This window comes from Sitodiplosis mosellana, unplaced genomic scaffold (genome assembly GCF_009176505.1).
Source record: "Sitodiplosis mosellana isolate CC-2019 unplaced genomic scaffold, AAFC_SMos_1.0 Smas_scaffold_1, whole genome shotgun sequence".
Taxonomy (NCBI): Eukaryota; Metazoa; Arthropoda; class Insecta; order Diptera; family Cecidomyiidae; genus Sitodiplosis; species Sitodiplosis mosellana.
This window is the reverse complement of record NW_022595244.1, coordinates 11844039-11855910: the sequence shown is the minus strand read 5'-3', so window position 1 is coordinate 11855910 and position 11872 is coordinate 11844039. Positions and strand designations below refer to the sequence as shown.

Genomic DNA, 11872 nt, shown 5'->3' with positions numbered 1-11872 from the left:
TGTTTTGCCCCAGTTTATGGAATGAAATTGTTTTTGCCAATCGATGCATCGTCATACCGAGAGCGTCACGTGCCTGTTTCTATCAGCGATGTGTGTTTTCTCGTTATTATTGTGGGAACAAACATTTGCCAACTAAATTCATTGCGTTTTTTTGGTTCAAATGTTTCAATGTCACATCGCGTCACCTCTCGTTGTAAATATTTTTCACACGAAGTGTTCACTCGAACCTTCATTTCCATAAAATTTATAGAAAACACCCTCATACGTTGGATGAATGTAACAAAAAAAAAATTATTGAACAATGTTCTTATGCTGTTCAGGAAACAAATAAAAAAAGGAAAAAATAAAAAAGACATTTAAATTCATATTCGACTAAATTCAAACCTAAATAACATAAGACAAATAATGCGCTGCATTTATTGAATCGAGGGAATTTTCAACGAAATCAAGAAAAGGTTTTCTTTTCGGTCAATTTGAATACGAAATAGACCTTTGCTGATTCGAATGAAGATGACAACAAATAACAAAAAAAAAAATCATTAAAAGAAAATAAGTGGCAATAAAACATGGTATTTACTCTTATATGAACGAAACCAAGTGAAACACAAAAATAATACATTGAAACTGTCTATAAATGTTTTCCTTGTTCACTCAATTTGTATATGGTGTTCGAGGGAAAATGCAAAAGAAAAGAAAAAAAAAAACCGTAAAAAATGGTATTTTGTGTATCATGTCTTTTGAGGGAAACTACAAAAAAAATACTCCCCGGCTCAACCAATCAATTTCATTTCCGAATATTGTTAGACGAATCGATCCAGTTCGATTCACCATTGTAAATAAATGTGTCTTCTCGCATCGTATAAAATATAAGCATTTTAGTGATCACATTTGTACCCCTTTCTAAACACCTGAACCCGCTCGTCAACAAAAACAGACATTTTTGTCTCATTTCAAAAAACACATTATTATCATGAAGAAAAAAAATATACGAGAATTGGTTTTTGTATGAATCGAGAATAGTTTTGAACGGGATCCATGTGACCATTTCCAGAGCATTTAATATAAAAGCAATTTCGAATGACATTAAAAATAATAATTATTTCTAGGACTTGAATAATGTAAGGAATGTAAAGAATGAAACGCACGTGTCAAAAATGAATCGGACGAATTCAAGATCGCTTTTATATAGAAAATTGTATAATAAACAAAACAGGTGGAAAATCGGAACATTTTATTGAATGGATATGTAATGGACAAAGGAATAGAAGCTTAAATTGATTCACCAGAAACACGTTTTTGAAACGGCTTTTAATTTATCATGTGTTTTTTTCTCTCTCCAATCTACACAAAAAACATCTTGACAAAAAAAACGGAACAAAATATATTTAAAAAAAAAACTATAGCCGTATTATCATCAGAACCAAAAATATTGTACTAATTTGTATATCTGTAATATTTCACCACGAAAAAAAAACAAACAAACAAAATCGAACTTATTAGTATTCCAGTAATTGTCACACACATAAAAAAAACTGAAATAAAACTTTTTTGCGTTTCTAATTCACAAAAAACCAACCCAGACTGGCATTTTTATTTCAAACGAAAGCAAGATAGTGTCGCTTCGATGCATTGTTTCGGATTTGTTTTAGGAATTTCGTCTTTCTTTTCATTTGCTTCAATTGGCTAGATGTATACGGCAGCATGAGGTGGTCTAATACGAGTCGTGTTACTCAACGTACTCATTACACTTTTTCCATGCATTGATATCGCCTTAAGGTAATCCGTAATCTGTTATCAAATAACTGAAACCTACACCACTCTTCATCTCATCTGTATATATAAAAATCTTAAAATCTCTGAAAAAAGGCAGAATTGGCTCAACAGGACAACGAATAAATTTGGTTTGTCTAAAAATGTGTGAATTCGTTTATTGTAAATCATTTCTTCATTAATTTCATTATGTGGAGTTGCGATTCCACGTTGTGGTCAACACGCATCAAGTATATAATAAAAAATAACCAGACTCTAAATTGAACAAAAAAACACTAACTTAGCCAACAATTTGTCATTTTATTCTTATCATCGATTTAGTTTTTCCTTATTTTCTTTTTTAAAAATATTTTATGTTCAGTAAATCTATCTACTGGGAATCATAATTAAATTCATCACATTATTTTTTTCAAACAAATTCAAGACTCGAATCTTCAAAAAAAAAAAATTAACAAATTTCCAAATGGACATCAACCACAATGCAATTCAAAAAAAATTGGCAGCTGCGGAATCTTTGAAATGTAATGTGATTTAATACATTTGGAATTGACAATCATTTTTTTCGTTTGTTTGTTTCAACTACGGAGACAAAAAATAATGACACTTAACTAGGGATAATTTGTAATGAACTTCATGAAGTTGAAATGAAAATTGTCTTTTTTCCTCGTTTCACTTATTCGATGATTTCATGTTTGAAGAGCTCGAGTTGTTAAGAGAAGCACTGCTGCTGAGCGAGCTGCCGAAGCTCTGGCTATCACGACGACGAGGCGGCAACTCGAAATGGTACATTTCATCCGTTGGCTCTAAAAATGGTGGCCGTGCTCGAATGCCGTATGTGGTTGGACGTTCTTGCGGTATTTTCGACAGCATCAGCTTCAAAAGTTCATACTGAGAGGAAATGAAGACGAGAAAAAAAGCGGAAATAAAAACACTCGTAGAAAAATAGGAGAATTTCTGACAATTGCATTTCATGTGATTGAATTTGATTTTTTCATTCTTTTCAAATGCCCAATGCTTAATACTTACTTCATGCTGAAATTTATCCTGAAAACCATCTGGAAAACGATTCGAACGCAACATTTTAATGGTTTCGATTCGTTCCATTTCGGTGCTGAATACCATGAGCAATTCAAAGAGAATCAAGCCCAGCGAATAGATATCAACTTTGTAGCTGTATTGGCGACCGTGCAGCTGTTCGGGTGACATATAAAGGTGAGTGCCCACTTGTTGCGTGTGCTTGGCACACGATGGCAAACCGCTTTCGTCACCGCATGGAGTTATCGATTTCAAATTCTCCGACATGTCGGTTACAAGGCCAAAATCGCCAATTTTGATGCGGCCATCCAATGAAAAGAATATGTTGCTGGGCTGAAAACGAAAACAAACTTATGTCAAAGTCTCGAATAAATGCAAAACAAAACCGATAACTCACCTTTAAATCACGATGAATGAGTCCCTTGAGATGAACATATTCCACGGCTTCAACGATTTGCTTGAAAATGGCATGGCTTTCGTTTTCCCGCACATAAGAACCATTTTCGAAGAGCCAATCTTTGAGACTTTGCTTTCGGCACAATTGCATTTGAATGTACAGATATGACATGGACGATACCAATGGCGTTGCAATCGATGCCATTGGAATTTGAACTGATCCGGTGCTGGTTAAATCTAATGATAACGGCCTTCGGTGTGTTCGCTTAAACGGAACTTTTTCTTTATCGCCATCGTCGCCTTTCTCGGAAATCACGCAGCACGCATCATTTGCAAAACTCATATCAATCTCACAGTCCATTTTCATGGAAGCGCATGCACTGTCCGTCATCGAGTAGCTTCGTTTCTTCATGCCAAGATTTTTGTACAAATCTTTGCGTGTTTTCAATTTTCGGTGGCGTGGCACTTTGCCCGAAGTACTGGACCGGCCGGACGGTTCAAATACTGAATTTAATCCACTACTATTTTCGTCTTTTGCATCACTGCTCACGTCTGAACCGCTGCTCGTTTCAGTCGCTTCTGTGGCTTTGCTGGGCTCTTCCTGCTCATTATCCTCGGCTGCAAAGACAATGAACGAATCATCGTCGTCATCATCATCATTGTCCGGTTTGCCAAGTGAGCTAAAGTTTGTCTTGCGAATTTCATCATCGAAATTAACACATTCATTGGTTTGTAGACCTGAGATCACGAAATCCAACTTATTTTTATTGTACAGATGGCTGCGAACATTGCTTGGCGGTGCATTCCATCCGAACGGTTTCGACGGTTCCTCGGCTGACGGTGAATCAATATCAATTGAATGTGACATCGCATAGCGATCCATCCATCCTTGATCCTCTTTCTCCTGCCAACCCGGTGGCGGAGACTCAACCCACGCTTGGAAATACCGAACAATATTATGATGTTCACAATTTGCCAATGTTTTAACTTCTCTCATGACACGCTCACGGGATTGCTTGTTCTTTGGCAGAACTATTCGCTTGATCGCATAGTTGCAATCATCGATTTTATTTTTCACCTCGAAAACGACACCAAAACCACCTTTTCCCAAGCACTGCAACAAATCAAAATCGGTTTGAAAACGCGATTTAAATTCGGGTTCCGTTTCGCTGGAGTTCGATTCAGACAGACTTCGTTTTTCATGGTATTCGATGGCCGGCAATAGGAAATTGTTGTCGACTGGTTCAGGTGTGGCCGGAACCTTTATTTCCACATGTCGTTCGACTACCACAACTTCCTGCGAAAGATTTGAATGAAAACGTTTTTTTAGACAAAAAAAAATCGAGAGAGAACATCCATTGAAAAGAATCAACTTACTGGTTGGCTTGGTTTGCGTTGCGTTAAAACAACGTTGAAAACAAGCACCGATAATACAATTAAGATAATTTCACGCCACCAGTACCACAATGAGATGAATCTAATCAAAGTAGGTGTACGGAATGTTTCGCCATCTTCGGATGAATTCGTTTCATCAATTCCGAAATTCACATCTTCTGAACTGTCATTTGACACCTTTTCTTTGTCACATTTTGATTCGGTTGCTTTGGCATACAAATAAAACCCGTTCCCATTGACATATTCGGAGCCGTACAGCACAGAAATGGCCGTTGCTGAATAGTTCTTTTTCCTTTGTCTCATTTCCTCGCTCGAGGTTGTGGTGACCAGTGAAGTGTCTTCGGCACTTTCATGCTCAATTTGTACCAATCCCGAACTACTACGAGCATCGATTGGTCGCCAAGGGATTCGTTTGAAGCTCGTTGTTTCGGTCGCATCATCGCCAACCATGTGATTAACGACATTCACCTGTGCCGCACGCAATTGATCACTCTCCTGAATGTACAACTGACGCCTAAACATTCCGATATAGATGGACGGTGTTATCTTAGCCATTTCGTCACCATTGTTATTGAATATAGACGGGTCAGTTGATTGTGTCCAGGATTTCCCTTCGAATCGCCACATTCCTTGCACCGCTTTGAATAGATCAACCGCTTTCAATTCATTATTTTCATCACGTTTCCACACATTCACAATAGGATGATCGAATTTGTATTTCCATACGATTTCATGCGGTGCATTTTTCTGCACCGCACAAATGATACCGTCGGGTACAACCACTCTTACGTCCAAATTGGTTAAAATATCATGAGCACTGTTTTGATTCGATAAATGGCAATCACCGGATGATCGAATCGATTCCAGTTCGTGTTGTCCCACGCTAAAATTCCATCGCTCTTCGCCCGTTCTTGGCTCAATAGCTCGTACTATTTGCGTTTTGCGACGCACAACTATCACTTCATCATCGGTCTGCGGTGGCGATGATGCTGTATCATTTGGTGGCAATTCACTTCCGCTGTCAGTCGCATCCGCATCAATTTCAGTACTATTCACACATCCTCGCATCGAACACTCGTAAATTATTTGCCCGCTCTGTGCTGACACACCGTACGAAATCGTTTCTTTACCACCTGTTCGTTTTGATGAATCGAGATCGTTAATTTTTTGTTTATCTTTTATTTGCAATGAAAATTGCGTGAAATAAAAGTGTCAATTGACATTACCTGATATCACCAAATCATCGCTATATTTATACGATGAACTAAGTAAATTGTCAGCTGTGACTGGAATTGGTTCGACCGTTTCACCATCAAACTTGTAAATAGCGCCGCTGAGCGATGGTATCATTCTCACCCATTGTCCATTGTTGGTCAATTCCAAATTTTGTATGCTGGACGAAATCATTGGACCCGGCGTTGTGCTGATTGTCCACTTCTTTTGGCCATCATCCAAAATATCCAACGCCGATATTTTGCCGTCTAACGTTGAAACGTACAATAACCTATATTGAGACGACGAGAGATATGGCAGACAATTGAAATCATAAAAAAAAATTTCATTTCATTCACAATTTCGAAGATAAACATTTTGAGAATGAATTTTACCCAGCATTGCGGTTGGTCTGTTGTGCTCGATCATCGTCACAAAAGGGTAAACGTTGCTGTGGTTCGGGCAATTCATATGTAGCCGATGCAAATGGTACATAGGAAATAGCCAACAGAATCACCAGTAGGATTAGCATAAAATATTCAAAAAGAAATCGCATGTTTATGTGTCCGCCAGTTCGTCAAAACAATGTCGTGTTATGGTTGAATCGATGTTTGTAGTTTGTTGTGTTAAACTACAGCCGTCGTTGTTGTCGTTGTCGTCGTCGGTGTTGTTGTTATTGTTGTTGTTGTTGTTGCCGCTGCCGTTGAGTTTGTGTTTATTTGAAATAGACGATCGGCAATTTTGTCACTGCGACTACTTTCACGATGTGTTTACGGTGTGTTTGCTGTATCAAGTGTTGGCGGAACAGCAAGCCATTCGACTGACAGCAGCAGTGTGGCCTTGAAGCTTAGATCCAACTGGAATGAAATGTTGATCTATTGAACGATAATACATTGAGTGTACACTGTACAGTGCACAATTGATCATTCTCGTTTCGTATTCGGTTGTGTTTGTATGGTTTTGGGGTGAATTTACAACAAATTTAGCGATTTTTGCGAATAATTTTGCGATTTTATGGATTTTTTCTCGGTTTGAAGATGGTATTTCACAATATGTGGCAAGTGTTACAAACACTCAACCAACTAAAACTGCACCATCTTCATTTTGACATAATCTCCCACTCCAATTTGATTTTTTCAAATTAAATGTGAAAAATATTGTTTTTTCTTCTGCAGTTTTCACTTGTTTCAGAGCACTGTCTATGGAGATGGCTTTATTTTTAGAAACTTCTCGATGGAATTGGATGTTGAACGATGGGGTTACGGCGATATTTCAAAAAAAAAATATCGACGAATTAAATTAACACTATTCCGACATTTGTCACTTCACTCAAATTATGACTACGTGCGAGAGCAAATTACTTTTGCCTATTTGACTTTTTGCCTTACTAATTATTGGGTATGAACGAACTTTTTTTTTCACTCTTCACACAAAAGTGTGTACAAATAAAAACATTCGATTTGAGACGTGTTTCGATGCGCTCTCACCAGCTGTGGTGACTGTCGTGAGAGTGAGTGCAAATGTATACTGCAAAGCGATCAAATTTGTATAACCATTTTGAACGGTTTCCAGTCAAGCCGATTTGAGGCACGGTTCACATCGGACGCACGACGCGCTCAAATACACTTTTTTTGAAACGTGCCGTGAAATTCGTCTTGTTGTTTGCCTCTTCGCACTTTTCGCAGATGATTCATCAACTTCAACACACGCAACTCCAGATAGAATGCTCGTCGGTCGTAGATGGAACAAAAGTATTTCGTGAATTTAATTTCATCAAATATTAATTTCAGGCGTTATTATTAGAATGAAAATGTTTCGAAAAATGTACAAAAATGATGAATTTCAATAAAGCCGAAAATTAATGTTTGCGATGCCAATTTTTTTCCGTTCATTTAACACTTGCGACTACTCGCGTTGCAATGTCAATCAGCGCCACACACACCAAATTCCATAAATCGAGTTTTTACTGTAATTTTTTTTTTACAGGCAATATGTACTCTTCTCCACCCAAAATGAATCAGATGGATTGTTTTTACCTTTGAATATACCGTTGAATCACTAATATTCTGTTGATGATTTTTTAAAAGATGCAGATAATTTTTTTTTTCGATAATTTATTGGACGATGCACACTTTACCAAAGTAAAAATGCAAAAGATCCGAAAGACGGAATGAAAGAGCGCGAAATCTGAAAACGTAGATACAAGCATATGAACGCGGCTTAACGAAACCAACGCAATGCAAAGCGTACACAGTACTTGGTTGTTTGAGTGCCGCAGGGCCAGTCGTATCAATGCACACTGAGTTGCATACTCTGTTTTGATACAATTCTCCAACAGATACAGCCGAGCGTAACACACGTCAGAATGATATGTGTTGGAATGTTTTGCGTTTTGAAAGATATTGAACGTTTTCAGCTTGGTTCGTGATTATTGCACGGCTTACGCGTGATAAAACTACCTTTTGATTTTTTTAAACACGATTTTTTTAACGTGGTCTTTTCGTATTTTTTGACTGCAAATCCAGGCGACGTTTTTCATCTCCTACATGTAAGAACAAAACAAGGACATGTGTTGTTGAAACTCATCTTCTTCTTCAAAAAATAGATGAATATTCAAATCATGGAAGATTTGCCGAAATGACTTCGGGTAGGGCGATTTCAATTGTAGATTTTTAATGTAGTGTTTACTTTTTTTTTATGTAGGAACAATTTTTTTGAGCAATCGGCTGTCGAAAAACTGCTATAAAATGAACCAACTCAAATCTTGGTCAAAAAACGTATTTTCCACAAATCGAAATTTTTTTCGAATGAAGAATGGTTCCATAAAATTGTAGAAAAAAATGTGCATATTCATTTCAATCGGTATCTTTATTTACTGTTCGCGTCATTTGCCATACACTGATTGAACATTGCAGCCGTTAGTTGTTGCTGAATGTTGTTTCGTTTTTCATTGGCCTGAAATGCACTTGAACATTAAATGTTATTTAATATAGATTCAGAATCACTGTTGAGTCGCGAGACCACTCTTATTTTCTTCTAAGGTTAATCCGTAATTCCGTATGCTAAGAATAGATTTGCGATTTTTCTTGTGTTTAAAAAAAGGACGAAAAGAATTTTTCTTCATCATGTTTCGTAATGTGCAAAAAAAATCTGATTCACCAATCCAGTGATGAATAAATTAGTGCAAATTCTATAATGGCTACAAAATACCATAGAAATTATTGACCTGGGAATTACTCTGAAAAACTTCTAAACGTCACAAAGTATGACAACGCTGTCTTCATAATCTGAAAGAAACGAAACGTACCAATTTATTTGGATTAAGTTGAAATTTTGAAGGATATTCTCTAAGGGAATATCACGCTATTGTGAGATATTTGAGATATTTGAAATAAACATCAATTGTATGACATATTTTCGAATAAATGAATCAGATTTTTGTGGATTTTGGAGATATTTGAGATTTTTTGCATTAAATACATTTAAATATCATTCATAATCACAAAAATCCACAATATTCCGCCGTATTCACAAATATCCACCTATTTCATACGACAGATTCTTAGAGATAAATTGGATTTTCTTGAAATATTTGAAATAATTCAAGCGTGATATTCCCCTAGAATATTCTGTTTCCTCACTTTCATGAAGCCTTCAAGATCACTGTTAAGCAAACCAAACCCGTTGACTGACCGTTTCATCTGAGCAAATGCAATGATATGTTTCATGTTCTTCTGTAGACCGACCGGAAGTTCATACCAGTTCGTCTCAAATGCGACATCAGCCGTATGTTGTATTTTTAATACAATTCGTGTAGCGTAATAACAATACGGCAGAATGGATAAAATGGCAACAAACGAGGCGAAAATCGTCATAACCACTTCAGTGTCAAATGTCTCAAAAGTCTAAAAGATATACATTTGTAAAACTACCGTTCCGAAAGGTTTTTAAAGCGTTACCATTTGAAGCTGGAACAATGTGGTCGATGTGAAAATGGTATCACCAACGACTTGAACAAATACGGTTCCCGTAACGACTTTGGCCATTTGCTTGAATAGGCTTGAAACAAAAATTGAATTTTCCATTTCGAAAACAAAGAAAAAAACTTAAAAAAGAGAAAATTCAAGAAGGGCTTACTTCGCTGCATAAATTTGAAGATTAATGACTGTGATGAATGTTGACCTCATTGCATCGTGTCCAACACTTTCCGTGTTGTCTAGTTCAAGGATAACCATTTCGAAATCATCACAAATCGCTTCGATATAAAAGCAAATGCTCATGAAGTACGCCGGCACCAGCGTTAGAATGATAAAATAAGCTGAAACCGTTATACACTTCTGCAAATTCACGAGAAAGAATCCCAAGGCCGTGTGTTGATTGTATAGAGTGCTGACATTTGAAATATTTTTTTCGATATATTTAGATGAATGAAAGCCAAATGTTTCAATCAATTACCTGATCTTATAAGTAATGGTCCAGCGTGTTGGGTCAATATCATCGTTCATCCAGTCCACAATAATTTGCTGTGCACTAAAAACAATGGATAGAACTACGAAATTGTTACAAGTTATTCGCGGTGGCCATTTCGTAATGAAAATTGATTTCACTTCAGCATCCGCATACAAGGTATGCATGACAGATTTCCTCCCTACAAAAAAATACATTCACACTGATACATTTAAATATTGGATGGAAAAGGCAACCTACGTTCATTCACCAATGCTCTGAGGTAGGTAAATGTGTGAATGGCGCGTTTCCCTTCCACGACGAATGTGAGATACGAAATTATAACGACAATGAATCCAGTAATCGGAGATATGGCGGCTATTAGAAGTTCTGGGTTATCAAAATGCGCGTAGAGGAAATGACAAGTTGGTATAAGATCCATTCCAACAGTTATCCAAAGCATCGTAATACGTTTTACAAATGTTAAAATAAGCGAACCACCGTCAGCGTTTGGACAGAAGCCAAATAGCTCCAACAGTTTTTGATTATATTCCAGTGGCACCATTTTTGCGACTGACTCCAATGCTACAAGATATAAACGCTTTTATAATGAATTTTTGGAGGGATTTTCAGCGCAATGCAATTGAATTACTCAATGTCAACATATGCAATTTAACCTTCTGACTGTGTTTGGGTAAATAGAACATGGACTGTGTTTAGTGACATTTTCGTCACCTACGTATATAAAAGAAAAATAACATTTTTTCAATATTTTTCTTTGAATTTATATGATATTCGATTGAATACAATATTATCTTCATTATTCATGCATTTATTTATATCAAATAACATTGCAATCTATTCTTTGAACCATCCGAAAGTTCGATGTGTAGTGGCTGCGTTTGACAGTCAATTGAATTCTGATTTGGTGATTTTTCTACTCGTCATCGGGATGTATTTGCATGTGTCAGAAAAAACCCGAAAATACATTTTATCTCTTTCAACTATATAATTATATTGATTAGAAAACACATGTGACATTTTTGTCACCAAACACAGTCAAAGAAGTATAACGGTGCGGAATTTAATTTTATATGAAAAAATTGAATTTTTTAAAGAAATTTTTTGTTTTGTATAATAGATTTAATGGTCGGAAGAGCATTCTTAAAGTTTCAGATAAAAAATTTCATGAAAAGTTATTTTTTTCACTTTTTATATTGAAAGTGACAAAAATGTCACCAAACCTAGGGGAATTTATCATTCAATGCAGTTTGTATGATTGAAGTCTTTTTCCAAATTCAAACAATATTCTTATGTCTTTTATGTTCAACATACCAATTTTTTATCTCTTCGACCGCACGTAGAAAATTCTTTAAATATGCCTTTTTGAACGAGAAATCTGCAGTTTTTGATTATATTCCAATGGCACCTTTATTGCAACTAACTCAATTGCTGCAGGACATAAATGCTTTTATAATCAACTTTTGAAGGTATTTTCATCGCAATGCAATTAAATAATTATTCAATGTAAACATATGCAATTTAATTGTAGGGGAATTTCAAATTTCATGGAAAAGAATTGTTTCGGTTTGAAAATTTGTTAGAAGAATTTGGCTTT

The 11872-nt window shown here is 36.2% G+C and overlaps 2 protein-coding genes across 3 annotated transcripts; both read right to left on the bottom strand.

The window, feature by feature from the left end:
- Nucleotides 1–2050: 2050 nt before the first annotated feature.
- LOC129566226 (eukaryotic translation initiation factor 2-alpha kinase) lies at nt 2051–7869 on the bottom strand. Of its 2 annotated transcripts, XM_055441986.1 has the most exons (6): nt 6204–7869; nt 5823–6100; nt 4579–5729; nt 3203–4498; nt 2797–3138; nt 2051–2658 (listed from the first exon to the last, which is right to left on the bottom strand). In XM_055441986.1, exons 1-6 carry the CDS (start codon nt 6362–6364, stop codon nt 2440–2442), a joined length of 3447 nt encoding a protein of 1148 aa, XP_055297961.1. In that variant the 5' UTR covers nt 6365–7869; the 3' UTR covers nt 2051–2439. The 2 variants fall into 2 exon arrangements, with proteins under 2 accessions (XP_055297961.1, XP_055297952.1); XM_055441977.1 differs by having other exon boundaries at nt 2051–3138; nt 6204–7421.
- A 1886-nt stretch (nt 7870–9755) lies between these two features.
- On the bottom strand, nt 9756–10819 carry LOC129579623 (uncharacterized). The gene is made up of 4 exons (XM_055469795.1): nt 10516–10819; nt 10264–10357; nt 9946–10197; nt 9756–9867 (listed from the first exon to the last, which is right to left on the bottom strand). The coding sequence occupies exons 1-4, from the start codon at nt 10817–10819 to the stop codon at nt 9756–9758; spliced, it is 762 nt and encodes a 253-aa protein (XP_055325770.1).
- Nucleotides 10820–11872: the final 1053 nt, after the last annotated feature.

Bases quoted from the DNA above. Each gene is read 5' to 3' on its own strand.
- LOC129566226 (XM_055441977.1), bottom strand. From the start codon at position 6,364: ATGCGATTTCTTTTTGAATATTTTATGCTAATCCTACTGGTGATTCTG. The intron at 6,101-6,203 runs GTAAAATTCATT...GTCTCAATATAG, and splicing joins CAGACCAACCGCAATGCTGG to GTTATTGTACGTTTCAACGT. The intron at 3,139-3,202 runs GTGAGTTATCGG...TTTCGTTTTCAG, and splicing joins TCATTCATCGTGATTTAAAG to CCCAGCAACATATTCTTTTC.
- LOC129579623 (XM_055469795.1), bottom strand. From the start codon at position 10,819: ATGGTGCCACTGGAATATAATCAAAAACTGTTGGAGCTATTTGGCTTC. The intron at 10,198-10,263 runs GTAATTGATTGA...TTCAAATGTCAG, and splicing joins ACCATTACTTATAAGATCAG to CACTCTATACAATCAACACA. The intron at 9,868-9,945 runs GTAAGCCCTTCT...TTTTGTTTCAAG, and splicing joins CTTCAAATTTATGCAGCGAA to CCTATTCAAGCAAATGGCCA.